Source organism: Moschus berezovskii, chromosome 19, assembly GCF_049115385.1.
Source record: "Moschus berezovskii isolate FMDL1 chromosome 19, NW_MosBer_1.0, whole genome shotgun sequence".
NCBI classification, from domain to species: domain Eukaryota; kingdom Metazoa; phylum Chordata; class Mammalia; order Artiodactyla; family Moschidae; genus Moschus; species Moschus berezovskii.
The window spans coordinates 56267840-56291271 of record NC_142478.1 but is presented as its reverse complement, the minus strand read 5'-3'; the positions used below and the strand labels follow the sequence as shown (position 1 = coordinate 56291271).

Sequence of the window (23432 nt, the reverse complement as noted above, 5' to 3'; positions counted from 1 at the left end):
ATCGAGAATAAGGTGCTCTGCAAGACTGTGAAGAAATTTTTCTTCCCTATTTTATTTTCTTATGTTTTTTAATTGAGGTATACAGGAATTCTTTTCAAAAAAACTTTATTTTTGGCCATGTTGCATAAGCGCCACGTGGAATTCAAACTCGTGGCCCCTGCAGTGGAAGCGAAGAGTCTTAATCACTGGACTGTCAGGGAAGCCCCAGGAATTCTTGATTGTACTACTTCTAAAGGTTTATTTTTCTTTTCACATTTAATAAGACAGAAAAAAGCACATCACTGTTGTGATGTACTCTATAGCAAACCGCTGGACAGGCTGTGGGTCTTAGCAGCAGTGCACGCTAAACCTGCTTGGCATGCAGAGTAAAGCAGAGTTTCTCTAGACACAAACTGCACATTTTAAAAGAGCAGACAGAGACCATCAGAAAGCATAAGCATCAGGCTTCTAAATGATTATTCCTGGGGGCCCATTTATCCTTACTCAAAAGTCCCGAAAACTTCCATTTGAATAGCATTTGATTATCATCAAAGAATAACAAATAACAAAGCTCTTTTTCAGAAAATAAATATAAATGTTTAAAATGGTGCTTCCCATTATTGTGAAAAAATTAAACTTTTTATATAACTGAGATCGTTATTTACATGCAGATCAATTACTCTAGGTAAAATGGCAGTATTTTTAGTTACTGAAACTAGGAGGTACAGCAGTATGTAATATGAGACAATCTGACTTTAGGATACTTCTGAATAAATGCAACTTAACTTAAAAATAAAAAATCTTGTTAGTAATTCATACTGAAACGTTGCAAATTTGTCAATTATGAGTACCAAACTATCACGATGCAATTTTCTGACTATAAGAAGGTCGTATGTTTTCTACAAGTCACTTCACACAGCATGTTCCAACATTTTCCTTATTAAACACACGCACACACACACACAAAATAATATACACAAAAAGAAAAGCCTACCTCTTTTTCATTTCTAACAACTGATTATTGAGCACAGATCTCTCTTCTTCCAGCTGGAAAAAAACACACACACAAAAAAAGGTTCAGTTCATAACAAGCCCTCAGAGAGCTGATTTCTCATCCTGCAGGTCACATTCCCACGCTCCAGTGAAGCTAAAGCAACTGGCCTTCCTGAGAGGCAGGGAGAAAAGACCAAGTGTACATCACCATATGGATTGAACCCTTCCTCCCTGCATCTGAAGGGTGGAGTCTCAACCACTGGACCACCAGGGAAGTCCCACAGTTACTAATTTACAAATCAGGACCTGAATAACTCCTCTTCCTCGGGGACCTGAGAGTTGAAGTATTAAACAACACTATACATGCCATATCTTAAATATTCAATAAACGTTTCCTTCACTTGTTAGATGCATGAGGGGAAGCTTCACTATTAGCATTCTGGTTCCTTTCCTGAAATAATAGAAGGCAAATGTCACTAACTTGGGTAGGGCTAAGAACAGGTAATTTATTCTACAAGTGCCTCATCTTAGGCCTATTATATTCCATGCATTTCTTTCTCACCTATAAAATAAAATTACAAAAGAATTTCCAGTGGCCCATTAGGTCTAACATTCTGTTCTTCTATGAAGGATGAAAAAACAAGATTCGGCTAGTCAACCTTGTGAGAGAAGTCACACCTCTACTCCCAAACTGTACCACACAGAGTTTAACCAAATACAGTCACACTGTTAATAACACAAAAAGGTGAAAAACCTCTTACAGTTAAAAAAATTATTTCTTTTTTGGCCGTATTGGGTCTTGTGGTCATGGGCTTACTTGCCCCGCAGCATGTGGAATCTTCCCAGATCAGGGATTAAACCCAGGTCCCCTGCATTGCAGGGCAGATTCTTTACCACTGGGTCACAAAGGAAGTCCATTTTTTTGTTATTGTTTTTTAATCAAAGGATAACAGCAAAGACTCTGTAGTGGTTGTTTATTTAAGAATTATGGATTCTAGAATTTAAGATTCTAGGTTCCTAGAATTTAAGCTGCTACTCACAGTAAGTAGTTGTGGTCTTATTTCTGATTACGTGTCGGTTCTGTATGTGCTTTGCTATAAAGGTCTTTATACTTTAAAAATTCTTAAATAGAAACATGTACGTTTTGAACATGAGTCTATCAAAAATCTACAGAGGTTAACATACAGGTTTTTTCCCCACTGAAGATATTCCTTTCCTAGTCCATTAAGATAAATCCTTCTGCTGCATGAGTAATTCACTTCACGGAAATATTTAGAAACTTTTAAAGAGTAAAACAAGAAAAAGGGTGGGAGGCAAACTTTAAGAAATGAAATGAGATGGAGAAGAACATCTGGAGAGTGGGGTATGGAGATAAGAGGGGCCCTCATTCCTCTGAGTCCTTTTATATGGTTTGTATTTATTTTTTAAACAGGGAAGATTGTTTTATAGTTATAGAAACTGAAACAAAAGAAAAAAATTAACAAGACTGCAAAATGACTACAAGGCAGATACAAATACATAAGTGACATGGCAGGTAACCCACAGCAGAGAAAATACAAGCAATCAATAAACACTTGGAAAATCATTTAACACTGCAAAGAACAGTATGCAGAGATTGTGCCTGTTTCTTGGAGGATGAAGTTCTTGTGCCTGAATTTCCGTGGAACCGAAATTTAGGGTACTTGTACTGACTCTTTTATTTATTTTTTGGCTGCACTGGGTCATCGTTGCCGTGTGGGCTTTCTCTAGTTGTGGCAGGTTGGATGGTATTACTGACTCAATGGCCATGAATCTGAGCAAACTCCAGGAGATAGTGAAGGGCAGGGCTGGAGAAGACTCTTGAGAGTCCCTTGGACAGCAACAGGATTAAACCTGTCAATCCTAGAGAAAATCGCAACGATTCCTATTGCAACTCTTTGTTGCGATACGTGGCTTTCTCACTGCAGTGGCTTCTCTAGGTTCAGAGGACGGGCTCGTGGGCTCAGTAGTTGCAGTGTACAGGCTTAGTTGCTCCTCAGCATGTGAGATCTTCCCAGACCAGGGATCGAACCCCTGTCCCCTGCATTGGTGGGCGGGATTCTTAACCACTGGACCACCAGGGAAGTCCTGTACCAATTCTTCATTGGAAACAGTGTTTGGTTTTTTTTTCCTTCTTCTGGTCCAGGATCGAATCCAGGATAACAAGTTTCATTTAGTAGTCATATTTCTTTAGTCCAGTTGGTTCCTCATTCTTTCCTTGTCTTTTGTGACCTTGACTTTTTTTTTTGGCTGCACCACACAGCTTGCAGGATTTTAGTTCCCCAACCAGGGACTGAACCGGGTTGACAACACAAATGAATTTCTTGGCCAACCCAAAAGAGAGGCAAAACTATAGCACCATAGAAGAGAGAAAGGGTGTCTAGGAATTAGGAAGTGATTGACTATAAAGAGTATGAGAGAACTTCTTGGGGAGAAGAAAATCTTGATTGTAAGGGTATATTATATTACTGTATATATATGTCAAAACTCACCAAACCATATATCTATGAAAGATCAAATAAAATTCACCTTAATAAATATAACTTTGGGGGGGGGGAGGCAAACCTAGACAGTATATTAAAAATCAGAGACATCATTTTGCCAACAAAGGTCCAAATAGTCAAAGCTATGGTTTTTCCAGCAGTCATGTATGGATGTGAGAGTTGGACCATAAAGAAGGCTGAGCCTGAAGAATTGATGCTTTCGAATTGTGGTGCTGGAGAAGACTCTTGAGAGTTCCTTGGGCTGCAAGGAGATCAAACCAGTCAACCCTAAAGGAAATCAACCCTGAATATTCACCAGTGGGAATGATGCTGAAGCTCCAATACTTTGGCCACCTGATGCACAGAGCCGACTCATTGGAAAAGACCCTGATGCTGGGAAAGATTGAGGGCGGGAAGAGAAGGGGACGACAGAGAATGAGATGGCTGGATGGCATCACTGACTCAGTGGCCATGAATTTGAGCAAACTCCAGAAGATAAAAGGACAGGGAAGCCTGGTGTGCCATGGGGTCACAAAAGAGGAGGACACGACTTAGCGACTGAACAACAACAACAGGCAAATTTGAGTAATATATACAATATAGGTTTTGTAAAAAACAAAAACTATTATTATATAGACAGAGACTGCTACACAAATGAAGAGCACTATGCAAAGAAACACTCAACCATTTATAATGTTGCCTCAGTGAAACGAAAATAGGAGGAATGATAACTTTTAAATGGTATGTATTTGTATTGTTTCACGTTACAAACATGTATCAATTCAGTTCAGTAACTCAGTCCTGTCTGACTCTTTGCTACCCCATGGACTGTAGCACGCCAGGCCTCCCTGTCCATCAACAACTCCTGGAGCTTGCTCAAACTCCTGTCCAATTATTTCTAATTTTAAAATGACATTACAATTTAAAAGAAATGAATAATTTTATTTTTTAGAGGTATTAAGTTGTTCACAGATAAAATGATAGTATGTCTAGGATTTACTTCAAATTAATCCATGAAAGAGTAGAAGGTCAATGAGAGTAAAACTGAAACAAGAGTGACCAACAGGGATTTTCCTGGCGGTCCATTGGTTAAGACTTCACCTTCCAATGTAGGGGGCGGCGTTTCTATCCCTGGGTCAGGGAATTAAGATCCCACATGCCTCGAGACCAAAACACCAAAACATAAAACAGACGCCAATACTGTAACAAAGATTCAATAAAGATTAAAAAAAATTTTTTTAATTTAAAAATCATAAAAAAAAACTTTACCAAAAAACAAATGACCAAGAGCTGACTGCCTTTGGAGTTGGATATCTGGGAATATCGCTGAACTTGTTTGTAATAAAAGGTTAAATAAAAGGAAGGGTTATTTTACAGAAAACTATTAAGAATACAATGTTGCAGGGAAAATAGTATACAAATGATCATGACTGGAGGAAACACTGAACCAGAAAACCTCAAAGAGCTCATCTGTCCACAAAACTGTTCTATAATGTGATAAACATGGTGGGTAATTTGTTTTAAATGTATCATTTAAGAAAATACTAGCTTGTGTGACATGAAGGATGTGCTGAAGTTCAGAGTCAAGACACACACTTCTGCTTCTGCAGGTCCAGTTAAACTACTTTGTAATTTGTCTTATATGTAATTATTCTTTTCTTTTGAATTTCATTTCAAAATGTGTATTTTGTGATTAGAATCATGAGCTCTAAAACAAAGGATCGGTATCTGAAATTCTCCCAAATAGTAAATTTTCAGGATTAAAAAAAAACAAAAAGCTACTTGAATAAAAGTTTTCCTGGAGGGACTTCCCTGGTAGGTCAGTGGCTAAAACTCCGGGATCCCAATACAGGGGCCAAGGGTTCAATCCATGGTCAGGGAACAAGATCCTGCACTCTGCAACTAATAGTTTGCATTCCTTAACTAAAGATTCTGCATGCTGCAACCAAGACCCAGTGTAGCCAAATAAATAAGCAAATGTTTTTTAAAAACCATCAAGGAGGAGGAGCAATGTTCTGCTTTGTTACTGGCAGGCACACAGTAGGCATTCAATAACTTCCCAGGTGGTGCAGCTGCTAAAGAATCCATCTCCCAATCCAGGAGAGGTGGGTTAAATCCCTGGGTTGGGAAGATTCCCCAGAGAAGCAAAGGGCAACCTACACCAGTACTCCTGCCTGAAGAAGTCCCCGGACAGAGGAGCCTGGTGGGCTGCAGTCCATGGGATCACAAAAGTCAGACATGACTAAGCACACACTCATGGGCACACGGTAGGCACTCGATAACTACGTGGCACGTGAACAACTGTGTCAGATAGTCAGTGAGCTGGCGCTGTCCTCGGGTGTGATTGGCAGTGGCAGTGAGAAGCCCGGGTCCTCCCGGAGGGAACTCTCTGCTCAGCTAGTCCAAGGGAGCCAGGGCTCAGCGGCTGCTTTTGTCACTGACTTCCCCAGGGAAGTGGTTCATGCGTGGGCGACTTCAGCCTCTTCTCTAAGCTAGTGTTCTGAGGCCTAAAATAGCGGCTCTACCTTGACAGCACAAGACATGGCCCCAGCCCCAGCGTCTGAAGATTTCTAGTCTAGCCTCCCACACAGACAGACTCCTGGTCTCAGAAGTGGAGAAGGTAATGGCGGGGGAAAGGAAGAGGAGGATTTGGCAATTTCTGTGGAACAGCCCTTTCAGAGAAAAAACAATTAATATTACTGTCTTGCCTCACACACACACACACACACACACACACACACACTTCTCTACAGAGCAAGACGGACAGAGAGGAGAGATAAAAAGCAAATTTAGGAGAAAAAAGCAAATTTAACTTTATATGAATTTAACAGAAGAAACAAAAAAGCAAAGTAAATATAAAAAATGATTGAGGGCAGAAAAATGTCCGTTTTAAAAAAAAAAACAAAACATCTTTTGGCTGCGACACATGGCATGTGGGGATCCTAGTTCCCAGACCAGGGATTGAACCCCACTCTCTGCACTGACAGCTTGGAGTCTTTTAACCGCTGGACCACCATGGAAGTCCTAGAAAGATGTTCTTTACCACAAAGACATATTCTTTTCTAAGAACTCCCACTAGGTTTATACTATATATTTATGTTGTAAAATTTTTAAATCGAATATTTTTTTTAAAAAAACCTAAGATGTTAATATCATTTTCTTACATATAAGCAAATTTTAATTTTAAATAATATCAAACATCATCCTGATGTAAAAGATGAGGAAGTTTGCATACTTCCACTTGCTTTCAACTCTATCACCTCAAATTTTGTTAGTCATATTCTCTGTATGTTTTTATTTCTCCTTTGTCTTTGATCTTTTTTTTTTTGTCTTGCAAATATTTTGAAGTTACCTCCACTAAATGATCAAAGCTGACATCACCAATAATGGGATAAAGAATAATGGGTATCATTTATGCTATTTTTCTGCTAAAAATGAGTGATCCAAATATCATCATGAGGAAACACTTGAGAAAATCAAAATGAAAGATTTTATATGTACAGGCCTGTTTTTTCTTTTTAGTCATAAAAGACAAAGGCAGAGAACCATTCCAGATAAAGATGACTGAAGAGACCTGAGTCAACTGGATCCTGAATCAGGTAAAGAAAAAACCCACAAAAACTATAAAGGACACCGCCACCAACTGCCTAAGCAGGAATAGGGCCTGTACATTAGACAGTAGTGTTCCACTTCGTGAATTTGACAATCACACTGTGGTTAGGTAAAAACAATTCCTTAGCCTATATGAGTATTCTGTGTTTTATTTTCACAGCTTTCCACAAAGCGTGAAATGATTTCCAAATAAAAAGTTGAAATCACAACTCCATTCCTCATCTGTAGTTCCCTAAACTGCAGGCTTAGCTGTCTATTTACTTGGATTTAGTACTCACCTCCAGTCCCTCTGCCCAGCTTCCCTCAATCTAGTAAGTCTTTGGGGTTTTTTTCTTGTTTTTTTTGGTTTTTTTTTTCCCCTTTAATGTTTTGGCTGCATGATATGTGAGATCTTAGGTCCCCAACCAGGGATTGAACCGGCATCCCCTGCTTTGGAGAGTAGGTTAACCAGAAGTCCCAAGTCCTGTATTTTGAATCATGTCTTGCTTGGCTCAATTTTATCAGCAAGTAGCTACTTTCCAGAAGGACTCACAGATGCTGCAGCTTCCAAGTTCTTTCATGTTTGGAAACATCTGTCTTCTTACCTGAATAAGAGCTGCCTGAATATGATGCTCGTGATCATATTTTCTGTCCATTAGAACTTGGGACAAGGCAGTATGTTGTTTTTCTTTTTTTCTGGCATTGAATGCAGCTGCAGTTGGCTGTTTTTTCTCCTTTTTAAAGGAATCTGTTTTTTCTGCCTGGGGACCTAAAGAATTCTCTGTATATTTTCAGAAACATCTGTTAGGTCCCTATTTCTGACATATTTAGCAGTTCTGATACTGTATGGCTTTGGTCCTCAGTTTGTTTCCTTAACTCTTCCTTATGTCCACTCAGCTTGTATTATTTCATCATTGTCTCTTTAAACAGTTGTTTTATTTACATCACTAAAGTTTTTTTTTTTTTTTTTTAAATCTGGCTGTGCCAGATCTTAGTTGAAGCATGCAAGGTCTTTAGTTGTGGCATGCGAACACTTAGTTGTTGCGTGTGGGAATCTAGTTCCCTGACCAGGGATCAAACCCTGGCCCCCTGCACTGGGAGCGCCCAGTCTTAGCCACTGGACCATCAGGGAAGTCCCTACATCATTTAAATTTTTATATAACACAGAGCAATATTTTACTCTGGGTAATTCTTTCTCATGGCCTGAATTCCTCATCACTCTTTGGATTCCTAGGTTCCTTTCTTTGCTTTTTTCCTCTTTTGGGACAGTATGTTTTCAGTTGCTCATCCTACCATAGGCAGCTCTACTTAGACCTTCTATTTGCTCACATGTGGGCTGGAAGAAGCACAAGCTGGAATCAAGATTGCTGGGAGAAATATCAATAACCTCAGATATGCAGATGACACCACCCTTATGGCAGAAAGTGAAGAGGAACTACAATGCCTCTTGATGAAAGTGCAAGAGGAGAGTGAAAAGGTTGGCTTGAAGCTCAACATTCAGAAAACAAAGATCATGGCATCTGGTCCCATCACTTCATGGGAAATAGATGGGGAAACAGTGTCAGGCTTTATTTTTTTGGGCTCCAAAATCACTGCGAATGCTGATTGCAGCCATGAAATTAAAAGACACTTACTTCTTGGAAGGAAAGTTATGACCAACCTAGATAGTATATTGGAGTTTCTACTTTAGCATCAGTCCTTCCAATGAACACCCAGGATTGATCTCCTTTAGAATGGACTGGTTGGACCTCCTTGCAGTCCAAGGGACTCTCAAGAGTCTTCTCCAGCACCACAGTTCAAAAGCATCAATTCTTCGGCGATCAGCTTTCTTCACAGTTCAACTCTCACATCCATACATGACCACAGGAAAAACCATAGCCTTGACTAGACAGACCTTGGTTGGCAAAGTAATGTCTCTGCTTTTTAATATGCTATCTAGGTTGGTCATGGGAGGGATTGGGGGTGGGAGGAGATGGGGACGACAGAGAATGAGATGGCTGGATGGTATCACCGACTTGATGGACATGAGTTTGAGTGAACTCCGGGAGTTGGTGATGGACAGAGAGGCCTGGCGTGCTGTGATTCATGGGGTCGCAAAGAGTCGGACACGACTGAGCGACTGAACTGACTGACTGATTGAGATAGTATATTAAAAAGCAGAGACATTACTTTGCCAACAAAGGTCCGTCTAGTCAAGGCTAATGGTTTTTCCAGTGGTCATGTATGGATGTCAGAGTTGGACTGTGAAGAAAGCTGATGGCCGAAGAATTGATGCTTTTGAACTGTGGTGCTGGAGAAGACTCTTGAGAGTCCCTTGGCCTGCAAGGAGATCCAACCAGTCCATTCTAAAGATTAATCCTGGGTGTTCATTGGAAGGACTGATGCTAAAGCCGAAATTCCAATACTTTGGCCACCTCATGCGATGAGTTGACTCACTGGAAAAGAGTCTGATGCTAGGAGGGATTGGGAGTGGGAGGAGACAGGGACGACCGAGAATGAGATGGCTGGATGGCATCACTGACTCGATGGACATGAGTTTGAGTGAACTCCGGGAGCTGGTGATGGACAGGGAGGCCTGGCGTGCTGTGATTCATGGGGTCGCAAAGAGTCGGACACGACTGAGCGACTGAACTGAACTGAATGTCAATGAATTGTCCTTTATGTCCTTCCTACTTTATCTGAGCCTTTTCATCTTCATGTTCAAGCTACAACTGAAAATTGGGTGCTGTGGTCTATACTTTCTGTAGTCAGAGGGCCTGGTGCAAGGATGGGGAGAGTGCAATTCAGGTGATGCCTAGAGTCTGCTATAGGTCTCTCTCTGAGCTTTCTCCTCTAGATCCTGCATCTCACCCACTGTGTCGGGATAGAGGTAACTCTATTACCTGGCAGGTATTACAAGTTGGAAGGACTTATGCTGAAGCTGAAGCTCCAATACTTTGGCCACCTGATGTGAAGAGCCGACTCATTGGAAAAGACCCTGACGCTGGGAAAGATTGAGGGCAGGAAAAGGGGGCAATCGAGGATGAGATGGTTGGGTGGCATACTCAATGGACATGAGTTTGAGCAAGCTCTGTGAGAGGGCAGGGAAGCCTGGCGGGCTACAGTCCAAGGGGTTGCAAAGAGTCAGGCACAACTCAGCGACTGAACAACATCATGAGTTGGCTCTTTCAACATCTCCTCTCATCTCCTCTGTGTTTCCTTCCCTTTCTGCAGGAATCCAGGCTCATCTCTGCAACTGATGACACTATTCCAGAGATCTGGAGGGTCCGCTCCAAATGAAGGGATAAACGCCGTGAAGAGAAGCCCTCTGCTTGTCCTTCCCCCTGCTTCCTTCCAGAAAGTTCTGCAATGTCTGCATGTATAAGTCATTGAAAAAAAAAAAGACTCATTGAGATTGAGAGGATGAAAACTACATGCTTAAGGACATCAGCAGAGCCAAGAGGGAGGGTAGGCTTCCCTGAGGAAGTTCTGGAGTGGCTGGACCCACTGGGACTACCTACCTGTGCATTTATCATCATTTGAAAGGAGGGGAAAAAAAGCCACCCATTCCCACCCAACCCTCACTTACTTAAGCCATTCTGTTGGCTGGACTAGCTGTGGAAAATGACAACTAGCACTTTCTTCCAGGTCTGGTAGAATCCTGGGTGGTAGCAGAGGGCTCCTTAGCCTCAAAGATCTTTCCTTGGCTGCCTATTCACTCCCTTCAGTCTAGTTTTCTCCAAACTGGGGGTGAGGGGAGTTAGAGTGAAATTCTGGGAATTTTGCTGTCTGTTTTCCTTTCTCTTACCACTATGAACACAGAGGTCACAATTTAGTTTCTTTCCCTGACTGTCAATTTCAGTGTTTACAACAGGAAACTGGTTGGCTTTGCTGGATTTTCCTGGAGCTCTTGTTATTTATTTATTCTTTATTATTTTAAAAAATTATTCGTTTACTTATTTATTATGGCTGAGCTGGGTCTTTGTTGCTGCGAGTGGGCTTTCTCTGGTTGTGGAGCATGGGCTCTAGGCACTCGTGGGCTTAGTCAGCCTGTCACATGTGGGATCTTCCCAGGCCAGGGATCAAACCCGTGTCCCTTGTATTGGCAAGTGGCTTCTTAACCAGGGAAGCCCCTGGAGCCCCTTTTAATAGTTGAAAAAGTGTGTGTCTTTCATTAGGTATTGAGGGAGAGAGCTTCTGTGATCAACCTTCACTCACCCCCTGCTTGCCCATGAGCACCCCCACTTCAGTCCAGATCAAAATGTGATGGCTGACGATCGCTACTATTCCAAAATGAAACATGACAAGCTAAAAATAGTGCTTCCTTTCTAAACACTCAGGTCTGGGAATGCAGGCTTATGTAAAAGGCAGGTAATTATTCACGGATCAACTGAGATGATAACCCCAAGTCTTTTGCTTACTGCATCTGTCATATCCTCTGTGAGGAAGAACTGCTGATGAAACACCGTTACTGAGTCATCTAGTATCTGTCCAGTTTCCATAAGCCAACTGTGACCTCATTCTGCGAATAACCAGAGGGGAAAAATCAGCATTGTTCCCATAGTGACAGTTCAGTGTCTGCAGCCCTCCCGGGGGAGAAAACACGTGCAGTTTGGGAATGATAAATCAGACATTCCGAAACTGACTCCCTAAGGTGACTGCCTCTATAGAAGAACTCACATCACTCGGATTATTTTTAGTATTTTCTCTATGAAAAGAAATAATGCACTGCATGGTTTCCTTAATCCTGAAACCACGTGACCCTGCCTGAATCCACTGTACGAATCTACCATCCACACGGGGCGCATGGCCCACTTATGTTGTGCTTGGATTTTGGCAACCATGAACTCTCTGCAACAAAGTCAGGAGACTGGAAGTGAGTGGGCTCGTGTGAGAAAAGTGGAAGGGGCAAGCCTCACAGTCTCTGCATCTTATTCTGCAAAATAGGACCGAAGGGCCTGGCTGAAAATGAGGAACTTATTTCATCACCTGTTCACTCCTTCGTTCACTCAAACTGCATGTCTTGCTCTAGGAGTCCTGGGTGGGGAGAGAGCCTGAGTTCCGAGTGCCACACACAGAGAGCCAAGAAGGAGACTGTGACCCGAACCAGGGAAGGCACGGCCACCTGGAGAGGAGAGATGACGACCAGCGGCGAGGCCAAGTGCACCGAGTGGGGGACGAGGGAGAGGACATGGAAAAGCAGACACACAAATAGCAAGTGATGCGGAGTGGTGGGAGATGCAAGAGAAACACGAGCACATGGTGTGGAGGAAGCTGAAGGAGGAGACTCAGAATGTCCACAGAGGGTGGACGGAGCCATCCGAGTGTGCAGACACCACAGGGAAGCCAACGTTCACGCCAGAGTGCACTGGGAACGGCAGGAAGCAGACTGGAGGGGCTGGGGAAAAAGAGGGGGAGGTGAGAAATAAGGCAGAAAACAGACTATTCAACGTTTGGAAGCAAAGATGAGAAGACAGGGCCGCGAGGGTCAGCAGTGTGGCTAGGCTGAGCACTGCATTTAGGAAAATGAGGAGGTTTTCCCAACCTGCAGAAGACCCGAAGGGGCGGCGAGAGGTAGCAGCTCCTGTCACGGATGGAGAGTGCAGGAGGGATGCAAGGCAGTCTGAACGGAGAGGGAGCCTAAGACACCTGAAGCAGACAAACAAAATGCAGTCTATCCCTTCAGTAAAATACAACTCGGCCACGAAAAGAAATGAAGTTCCCACACAGGTTACAGCATGGATGCACCTCGATACACTATGCTCAATGAAAGAAGCCAGATGCAAATGGACACGTACTGTCTATTGCCACTTATGGGAAATGTCCAGAATAAGCAAATGTGTAGGGATTAAAAATGGATTAGTGGTTGGCAGGGCTGGGAGGATGGAGGAATGCAGAGTGGCTGCTTATGTGGAGTTTTCTTTGGTGGGGGGGGCGGTGATGATGTTCAAGATAGAGGTGATGGTTACACAGTGCTGTAAATCAGCTAAGTGCGACTGAACTGCACACTGTAAATTGGTTAAAACAGTACATTTATGCGGTGTGTATTTGAACACATGCACACACCCAAAACCTGAAGCAGCATGAAACCAGTCAGCTATCAGGCGGGAAACAATGTGAGAGCAAACCGTCCACAGCAATTATAATGACAATCCTCAAAGCCATCAGTCATAAGAAAGGATAAATTATATTATCTAGTTGGTTGAGTCATATGAAATTGCAAAACAATAGCAATTCCATATGTCCAATCTAACACAGCCTCTTTGAAAAAAAGAGGAGGCACTCTATAACATTTTGTAAGGATTTCTGTCACAGGTGATGCCAGCTAATGCCAACACTTCTGCCTCTCACAACCCTAACTGATCTTGGTTGTCACTCCCCTCCCCTCTTAAAATGAAAATCTTGCTTGGGAAAAGGGACTTAAGAGGCCCATTTTGCACTGGAAGGGACAATGTCTGATGGAGCAGACCACAAAGAATGCGCACATGTGGGTTCTGCTTCTGGCTTGGTCAGCCAGGTTCACGAGGGCTATGAGCCAGAGCAGGTGAGCTTGCCAACTGTTCCAACACTTCTTCCAGGGGGAACATGGAGCCCATGTGTCACTCAAGGCAGATGTGAGTTCTAATGAAGCACAGAGTGGATCATCTCTCTACCTTCCATCAGCCAGTCCTGCTTTCTGTCAGCCCTCGTGATTTCAGAGCTTCCTACCATCAGCTTTTAAGATGATAAAAGGAGAGGACATTCTACAAAACCACTGTCACAGGGACACAGGGATTCCTTTATTGCAACAAATCATCTCAATTCCAAATAACACACAGGAAATGAAATAGTTCTCTTCACGAAGGGCTTCTTGAGGAAATCAAAACCATTGGCCAATATTCCCAGCGAGAGCCTTAAGATGCAGAACGGATTCTGGGATCCCTTGGGTTTTCTAAGCAAAATAAGTATTTAAGGCAGAAAAAAAACGTAATGGTAGGATTGAAAGCACATTTTTATAGTATTATTTGACCCCACCTACCCCATTCCTAGCTCAGAGGGTTTTTTTTTTTAATCTTAACACTTAATGATGAAGTACAAAGAAATAAGTTTTATTCTCAGCAAAGGATAGTAGCAGGCCAACAGACTTACGAGTTAGTCAGACATGAGCTCTGATCTTGGCTCCTCCGCTGCTTGGCTGTGTGTCCTTGGTGAATTGCTTCATGTTTGAACCTCAGCTTCCTTCCTATAATGTAACCTCACTATTGTAGGTATGATGATTCTATGAAACAACAGCAGAGCAATCTGCTCAGCGACTGAAACATGGTCAGCGAATTGTGGTGCCGCTGAGCAAAGGGAACAGGAAGGAACTGAGGCCCAGGTCAGTGTTTATCTGTCCCACATTCAGTCTTTACTGTCTTCACTTTAGCATGAAATGCTGGATATTCCCACAGCACTACAATTAAAATTCTTTTTTTAAAAAAAAATTTATTTGGCTGCGCTAGGTCTCAGTTGCAGCATGCAGGATCTAGTTCCCTGACCAGGGATCGAACCCAGGCCCTCTGCACTGGGAGCATGGAATCTTAACCACTGACCACCAGGGACGTCCCCCCCGCCTCAGCTCTTTTTCTGAAATAGGGTTTCTGCCCAACTCCGTAGTATATTTCTGAACAAAGTTGATGGACAGTTTGGCTCAACCACAGCAAGCAACAAAGTGGAAATTCGTGATTTTACACAAGTAAGCGGCTTGTGTAGACTGCTGGAGTCTAGATCTCCGGACTCTTGGAGATTATGTAGTAAGAGTAATAAGAGTGGATGAAAGAATCAATCTTCTTTGGCCTAAGGGTGCTTCTACGTTACTTTCAATGGGGAGATTCTCTCCACCTTTTGGAGACGTGCGCACGTCAAGTGGAGCGTGATCTGCACTCTTCCTCAGTGTTCGCCACGGACAATCTCTCATGTCATAGCCCATCATGGTTTGGTTTCCAGCCATCTGCTTCTCTCTCCAGAGTAAAACACAGAGGACAAAACCACCCCCTGTTTAAACCGAAGTCACTGCCCCGGCTGCTTCTTTCAGGTGCTATTTCCTAACACTCTTCAAAGTCTCCGAGTTTCAAATTTTTAGTCACAAAACCTTTTCAAAAGGAAGGTAAATTTGAAAGAGGAAGAGCTGGTGGATGGAGAGGAGCCCTGAAAACCTCCGCCTGAGAAACTGTGAGGCGTCACTCCTAAGTCTTGCTGGTTCTGAATGACAGACAAGAGAAATGTAATCAACGGTCCAGTCAAGGTCACAACATAAGATGAGAAGCTGATCTCTGTGTGTCCTTCCCACTGGTAGAATCCACACTCTCCACCAAAGATGTTCCGTGAGATGAGATCAAAGGAGACAAACAGACTCAGCACTTGGCTGAGATCCTTCCCTTGCGAGTCCTTACAGACACGCTGATGTCAAAGGTGCCCAGGGTTTCACACACTGGTTTGGGCCAGGAAGAAAAGAACCTCGTCCGGCCCAAGGGCTTCTGTTTTTCATGAACCCCACTCTCTCACATACTGACCAAAGCAGAGTGCAAGTGACCCCATTTAAGTCAACCCACTCTGATTCTTTCCTTGACCCAAATCAGAATCTGACACGCGTCTCCGACACTATCGGCTGAATGAGGCTGAGCACGTGACTACCTTCTGGTGCTTCCGTTTCCTCTTTAACACATGGGAGTGACGACAGTGCCGGCTCATGGGAACTACCTTGAAGATAGGGAGGACGGCTGTCAGGTATTTGTGCCTGTCTCACGGTAAGGTAAGAGCCACTGAGTGTGAGCTATGATCACCAACAGCGTCACTGGTCATCCTGGAGTCTGGAGGGATGGGCCATTTCTCCCACGAAGGAGGGTCACTGTGGAGAGCTCTAATGAAGACTTACAAGTCTGAAATCAACTCTCCAGAGAGTGCTTTCACCACAAACGACGCCACGTCAATGGACGGTCAGTACAAATTACTCCAGAATACTCCATCCAAATGAGAATTAATGTTTGCAAAGTATGCTTGGGGAAAAAAAACTCCCCCTTGACATGCAAAGCAAAGAATAATGACCACGTGGTAAAATTCTCTTTAAAATGTCTTTTTTTTTTGAGTTTCTGCTCTGAGGCCAGATGTGGCTAACAGTCTAGCATTTTGATTCGAGAATTAAAAAAAAAGAATAGGGCATTCTTTAAAATCAGTTTTGCTTCACTATTTAATGAACTTGTCAGAAACCTTTATAATTTAAATAGGGAAACAAGTGGGTTGTGGTTAGCTTCTAGTTCATTCCAGGTATAACACACATTTCATAAACCAATGCATCAGTACACAGGTATACACAGTTCCCTTAGGAGCTGTTTAAACATTGTTTTTTACTTAAAGGAAAAGCAGAGTTCTATTTAAAAACAGCTTCCAACCTTCACACCAAATCTGTTTTCTTGGAACCTTCTTCTTAAAATCAATTTTGATGAAAGAAAAAAAAAAAACCTTAGAGAAAAAAAACAAAACTGAAACCAAGGCAGAAGGCAAAACATACTGTCCCTTTCCATTTAAATGCATTGCCATAAGATCATCTGATAAAAAATCTTATTTTCTCCTTGCAAGTTGCCGGTGGTTTTTTCTTTTTTTAAAGGACCTGTCAATTCACTCCTACCCAAGTGCTATAGCAGCATGCTTGAAAATGAGGGGACATAAAACACAGGTGACTTGAGATCCCACTGGAATGACCCAACCACATCAAGCACAGTCTCCAAGGAGCCTCCGCGAGCCCTACCCAAGGCAGCAGCAGATGCTGGCCTGGCAGGGCTGGGGGTGCCCACCCCAACGGACGCCCACTGACCTTTTGGTGACTGGTGACTTCGTCCCTGCTCCTCCCCAGCTCCTCGTTAAGTTTCACGTTCTCTTCTTGCAGCGCTGAGAGCTGCTGGGACTTCTGAGCTGCTGCCTGCTTTAGGGTTTCTCTGCAAGGACAGCGAGTGTGGGGTTACCATAGAAACAAGACAGGCAAGGAAACTGTGGGAGACGACCAACTCCACAGCACTGGGGAAAATATATCTGGGTCACGTGCCTGATAGGATCTGTAATAATAGGAGGCAGTATTGTCTACCTGCAGGAGGGGCCAAACGGCTTTAACCTCTCAGGGGGAGGACTGCTGCCTACAATTACATTTTTTTTCCAAACCTAATCAACACTACATCTACTCTCTCACCACCCACATTTACCCCACTTCTAAATACTCCCCACACAAAAAAGCAATGTTACTCTCTAAAATAAATGACAGACGAAATGGCCGGTATTCCCTTTGTTTCCATTAGAAAATTAAAATCACTACGTTGATAGTGATTTCCATCGTTGCCACAGTATTCTGCTCTAACTGTACAAATCTGTAATTTTTTTTTTTTTTTTAGGAAGAAATGTAAAGCTGATAGTTCCATTTGCTAGTATTTGTCAGAATCAATTGTTGCCGTGAATCTGGGTATATTTTCAGGACGACTAAAGGTGCAATGCCCAAAGGAAATGCAGTTTTCTAATTACAGAACAAGTGTTTAATTTTGATTATATTCTTTCCATACTGTTGACTTGTAATTAAAAGAAGCAAATAAAAATACAGCCTGCTGACCATACATATCATGAATATCAGCATATAAAATGTGAGCAGAGTAGACGTATGTATTAAATCTCTTCCCATTATTAAGCTTGACTGAAAATATACATCCCAAATTATTCTTTACATGTGGATATTCAAAATAGTTTACTGGATTGTTGGATTTTAGTTTTAAACCATAGAAGGTGGTTTTGATGCAATTATGAATTTTAAGTCTGGGCTGGCCACACTCCATTTAGTGAGCTGTCATACGTGGCTGAATTCTGAATCAAGTCATCTGGGTATGATTCCATCTGCTGATGCATGAACACGTCTATTTTTAACCTCAGTTTTCTAATGGGTGGCAATACTTGGTACCTGCAGTTTTCCTGATTTTTAATTCTCCATGTACCTATAACATACCTATGGGGCTGACCTTGTGAAGATATAGGGGAATACGTCGACACAAAAATTCTCCTAGCACATTAAATTTGGCATTTGACAGAGATGTTTATTTAGCAAGTGAAGAAAAACTAAGAAGGAATTTTAGACTCAAAAGCTGGGAGGCTTGATTTCAATTATGGATCAACACACACACACACACACACACACTACAAGTAAAGTTTATCTTTTGGCTAAAGTCCATCAATTCTTGATAAATTAGAGGATTTTACTTATGATGAAATCATCATAAGCCAAACCTTTTAGTCCCAAGTGGTCACAACCTTCATTAGGAGCTATTTGGTCTCAGCATTTATGTGGCCTGTCAGTGGTAAGTTCTTGATCCTGTTCTTTCTTACAGGTTTTCATCCTTTAAAAAAGTTTAAAACCTTGGTTTCCTTTAAGAGCCCCCAGTAAAGAAAATTAAAACAAGGAGTCAGGAAATACCAAGATGCCCTAAGATTTATACAAATGATATATGTTCAATGTTTTAAAATCTACAGTATGATTTCATGTATATTTTCTCATTTAATCCTCAAAGCCCAAGGAGGCTCGTGTTATTATTTATATTTTAAAGATGATAAAACTGAAGCTCAGGGAAGTGAAAAGATTTGCCCCAAGTTGTAGAATCAAGAGAACTAGAGGTAGAACTGGCAGACAGACCTCAGTTGTGATTGAATATAGAAACACCTTTCAACTTTTCTTTAGACCAGAGGAGATATGTACATTTCATAGATGGAGGAGGCTCCAACAGCCCAACTCCTGGACATACACTAAGGAATAATTCTGAAAATACCTACAAATATATTTCTCACAATTTTATAAGTTGCTTTTTTTTTCTATATAACGATATCTTGCAAAACAAAAGAAGACTCATGGTTTTAAAACTGAGATGCAAAATAAACACTGTTGATATTGACTTGCAAACATTCTACTGAGGAATTTACCATAAATTTAATAATTACCATGCTAAACATATTCTACTTTTTAAAAATATTTATTTGGTTATACCAGGTCTTAGTTGTGGCATGTGGGATTTAGTTCCTTGACTAGGAATTGAACCTGGGCCTCATGCATTGAGGACCTAGTCTTAGCCACTGGACCACCAGGGAAGTTCTAGTATATTCTAGTTTTACTACTGAGCCAGGTGAGTAATTAAAGGCAAAAATTAGATTGCTTATATCATTTTCCCTCAGAGTCAAAAATCACACACCAGAGATACACAATTCTTTTATCTTTCCAACTAGTCCAACTAAAAATGGGACATGGCTAGCCAAAATCAAGAGTTTTCCTAAAACCAGTTTAGGAAATGCATAGAGGAAAAGGAACGTTTAGTTGCAAGGTCTGAGTTTTCAGGGCCAAGGGCAAGATTCTTATGGCTGGTTCCCATTAGAACTCCTGGGTTTGCAGAGGTGTCCCTTTTCCTCCAGGAACTCCAGTCCTGGCAGGTAATGAGAAACACCTGAAAAGTTCCAGCTGCCATGAAGATCCCGGGTATGTGGTAAACCGCAAAACACAAAGAGCTGCTCCTTCTCTAGCTCAGAGCACAGTAAAATGACTGCTGGTCTCTTTTTGAGCAGCACTGTTCTCATGACACAGTACATTTATATCAGCTGGTCCCTGAAATGTGGCCAAGTCTCAGGCAGGGAACATTGAGTCACTGGGGGTGTGTTTGGGGGGGCGCTTTCAACCCACTCCTCACACCTCCCTCCCGAGGCTTCTCATGAACGTGACGTCACCGCTGTGTCTCCCACTGCCCGTGTCCTGCTCTGAGTCCTGGCCATGCTGTGCCAAGCTACTGACACAAGGCAAGGTTCTCATAACCCTGGCGAGCCAGGAAAAATGGCAGACTATCAGTAGCAGCCCCTCCTCTCATAAACTATTCCCCCCAGGGAAGGGAGATGTGGCAACCCAGCCCCTGGGAGGAAGGCAGGCCCAGGTGAGGTGGGTGGCAGTACAGCTCGTGGGTTTTTGCTCCCGTGGGCCCACAGGTGCGGGGCTCAGCTTTTGTTATTCAACGGGGTCTTTCAAAGAAGGGCACACAGAGTGAGCTTCTCTCTTGGCAGAAGTGAGACCACCCCATGCTGACTAGTGGTGGAGACAGAACAGAAAGACTTGAGTGAGGACGGGGACACATAAACTCTAGACCAGTGTGATGACCCTTACAGGAGGCTCCTGCATGGTGCTGCAGGACAGGGGAATTTTATCTGACTCCCCAGGGCTCTCTGTGATACGCCCGCTCTGGCCCTGCCCCTCCATTACCTAGTACGGCCCAGGGAGCTCAGAGGTGGGATTATGGCTGAGGGAGGTTGGTGAGGGAATCTTCTCCTGATGCTCAGATCCTCCCTCACCAGCTGCCTGTGTGACACAAATGAACTGAAGTCAATGTAGTGCTCCAGACCCTCAGGCCGGCAGAGCTACTGTGTCACGGGGTGGGGGGAGATCCTTAACTGTAGCTGAACCTCCCTTCTCTGAACAGCTTTGAATTTTTTCCCCATCAGAGAAAAAGCAACGGTTGTTTCTATTTGTGCTGTTTAGCCTTGGCAGACCAGAAGAGTCAAGCCTCTCCGGGTGGCCACCACCACAACTCTACACATATACATAGGTGTAAATGGAACCATTGGGAGCTGTTTAAATATCACCTAGAGAAATATAATTAAAATTAAGACTGACAAAAGGATTCCTCGTCAGCGTTGTGAGCTGTCCATCTCAGGTAAGTAGCCCAGAGAAGACCTCTTTTAGGAGGATTTTAGGAACTCACAGAAGAACTAGAGATAATGTACTAATTTAACCCAAACTTGATCAACAAATAGTATTGAGGATGGCAACTTGGGAAGAGGAGTTTGGAATTGATGCTTTTGTTTCTGTTTGAATCTCATCTATTTGTTTGATCAGAACTGGAAATAAATAATACAAACCCTTGAAGGGCAGAGTCCACATACAATTCATTTTTGGATCCTTCCTAGCTCAACTGTACCTAGCAGAAAGGGCTTACTCAAATGTCCACCAGATTAACTGGCTTTAAATGTTCGGTTCACACAGTTGATACAGAGGAGTTCTCAGAACAGATAAGCAAATGAAATCTACTCTGTAACTATCACTTACAGCGCCAGATAAATAACCATCTGCAGTGGTTATAAGAACCAAACTTGAAAGGCAGTATTGACAAAGAAAACATGGGCAGCCTGTCTGCCTAAAATACAGGCAGCAGACTGATGAGAAAACTTGGATTAGAAAGAGGCTTTCAAAGTTCTGCTCATTTAATGTCCATGCCAGAAGATTAGATTACTCTTAAAATCAAGACTATTTGATAATCTTCAAAGTGCATGCTTTCCCCCACCCCCTATTGAAAGAATTTTAAGGGATTAATTAATAGAGGGTATGATGTTTCCTAATGTTGAGATTAGCTACCACATAAGCATACTAATTTTTTTAATGCTTTTATTGGGGTATAGTTGCTTTATAATGTTGTATTAGTTTCTGCTGAACAACAACATGAATCATATATATATGATTTATACATATATTCCTTCCTTTCGAGACTCCCTCCCACCCCACCCCCATCCCACCCCTCTAGGCCATCACAGAGCACCGAGCTGAGCTCCCTGTGCATTACAGCAGCTTCCCACTAGCTATCTGTTTTACACATGGCAGTGCATATAAGTCAGTCCCAATCTTTCAATTTGTCCCACCCTCCCCTGCCCTCTGTGTCCATGTGTCCATTCTGTCTCTATTCCTGCCCTTGCAAATAGGTTCATCTACCATTTTTCTAGATTCCACATATATATAAACATACTACTTGAAAAAGTCCTAATTCCCCTTGTATTTGCAAAAGGTTTTATCAAGTCACATTTGAATTCCAAGCACTGTAACTCACCAGCCAGCACATATTTCATTTTGACCCTGTAACTGAGCTATAGTTCCAACTTCACAGTGGTTATAGGGGTGAATTCTCAAGGCTTGCAAGGGCATTTAGTGGGGGCAGGACGCAGACTATTACTTTGACTTTATACACACTTGTCAAGTACTTGAAAAAAGTAAGTAGCACTGTTTCTACTTTTGCAATTTTAAATAAGTTCCATAATTTCTTTTATAACAGGTAAACTTACATTTCTTTCTTGAATTCTTCTATTTTTTGGTTCTCTACCGTCAGAAGCTCTTTTGATTTATTCAGCTCTTCCACGTTTTTCAAGTTGTTTTCTTTAAGTGTATCCAACTTAAAGATCAAGAGAAAAAAACTTAATGAAATTATTTCATTTTTCAATCACATGAATGGATAGACAAATCATTCATGAGAACGTGCATTAGACAGGTGAAATTAAAATCCTTTGCAAAAAAACAAATAAAAAGATCACCTGGGTGAAGAGATTACAAATTATCAAATCTATTATAAACTGTAACCTCCCCCACAGGTTAAGTCAGACATTCCCTGTACACCTGGCCAAAAGGTCAAACTAAATTGCAACATAAAGCAAAAGATCTCTTTCACTTTTATACAATTTCCAAAATTTATCATTGAGCTTGCTACTCATGTACGATGCATCTTAAAACATGCATTAGAAAATAAAAACATTAGAAATAAATTGCAAAGGCATGACATCAAGGACTAATTCTTTGTAATGAAAACACCTTTCTTCCCGCAAGACTAGTAATTTAGGATATGATATTTTTCAATGTCAGTGCCAAATTTAAATTTATATAATCCTCATTATAAAAATTCCTGGGATATTTGTAAAGGGGAAAGATTTAATTATTCACCTAAACTTCAGTCTGAAAAGGGAAAGACCACATAGCAAGACTGAAAAGCACTCACTCACATTCAGTCCCATCACCTGCCCACGTGGGATGTGGCCAGCCTATGGCCTGGCCTCTGGTGGGAAAAGCAGACACATTACTGGAATTAGTGGGGACATGACCAACCTCAGGCTCTGGCAGGTGGCTGCAGTTCTAGGTACGCAGCCCCCAAGGATGGGGAGCTTGTCATGGGTGACCCATCATACAGTGTGTGCTCCTGGTGCCATGCTGGCTTTCTAGGACTTGTATAGTTACCTCCTTCAGCCAGAGGTCGTTCTGTCCTACCACATGCTACAGGTCAGGAGCCCTGGAAGTCAGGAGCCCTGGAAAGTGTCCTGCAAATTTTAACACCACCATCTTCCTTTTAATGTTCCCTAACATTCCAGATTCATGGAATGTACAGTGGGACCAGAAAATGATTCATCCAATCTGTATTCTGGCTGTAACGAGGCACCAAGGGGTATTATTGAAACACGGAATTCTCCCTGAATCTGCCTTCAAAGGTTAGGGACATTCCTTAAAATCTTATTTACTTTAGCTTCCAATCGAGTACCATCCATAATTTTTAATGCATTTATGTT

General features: G+C 42.2%; 1 protein-coding gene across 7 annotated transcripts in view; it reads right to left on the bottom strand.

The window, feature by feature from the left end:
• Window positions 1-23432, bottom strand: part of CLIP1 (CAP-Gly domain containing linker protein 1) — a 116505-nt gene that overhangs the window by 11692 nt on the left and 81381 nt on the right. For all 7 annotated transcript variants that reach the window (XM_088828146.1, XM_088828140.1, XM_088828144.1 and 4 more), the window contains 3 exons: window positions 22167-22273; window positions 16873-16993; window positions 974-1026 (listed from right to left, as the gene is read on the bottom strand). In XM_088828146.1, the coding sequence (XP_088684272.1) occupies window positions 974-1026; window positions 16873-16993; window positions 22167-22273 (281 nt within the window). The remainder of the gene's footprint in view (window positions 1-973; window positions 1027-16872; window positions 16994-22166; window positions 22274-23432) is intronic.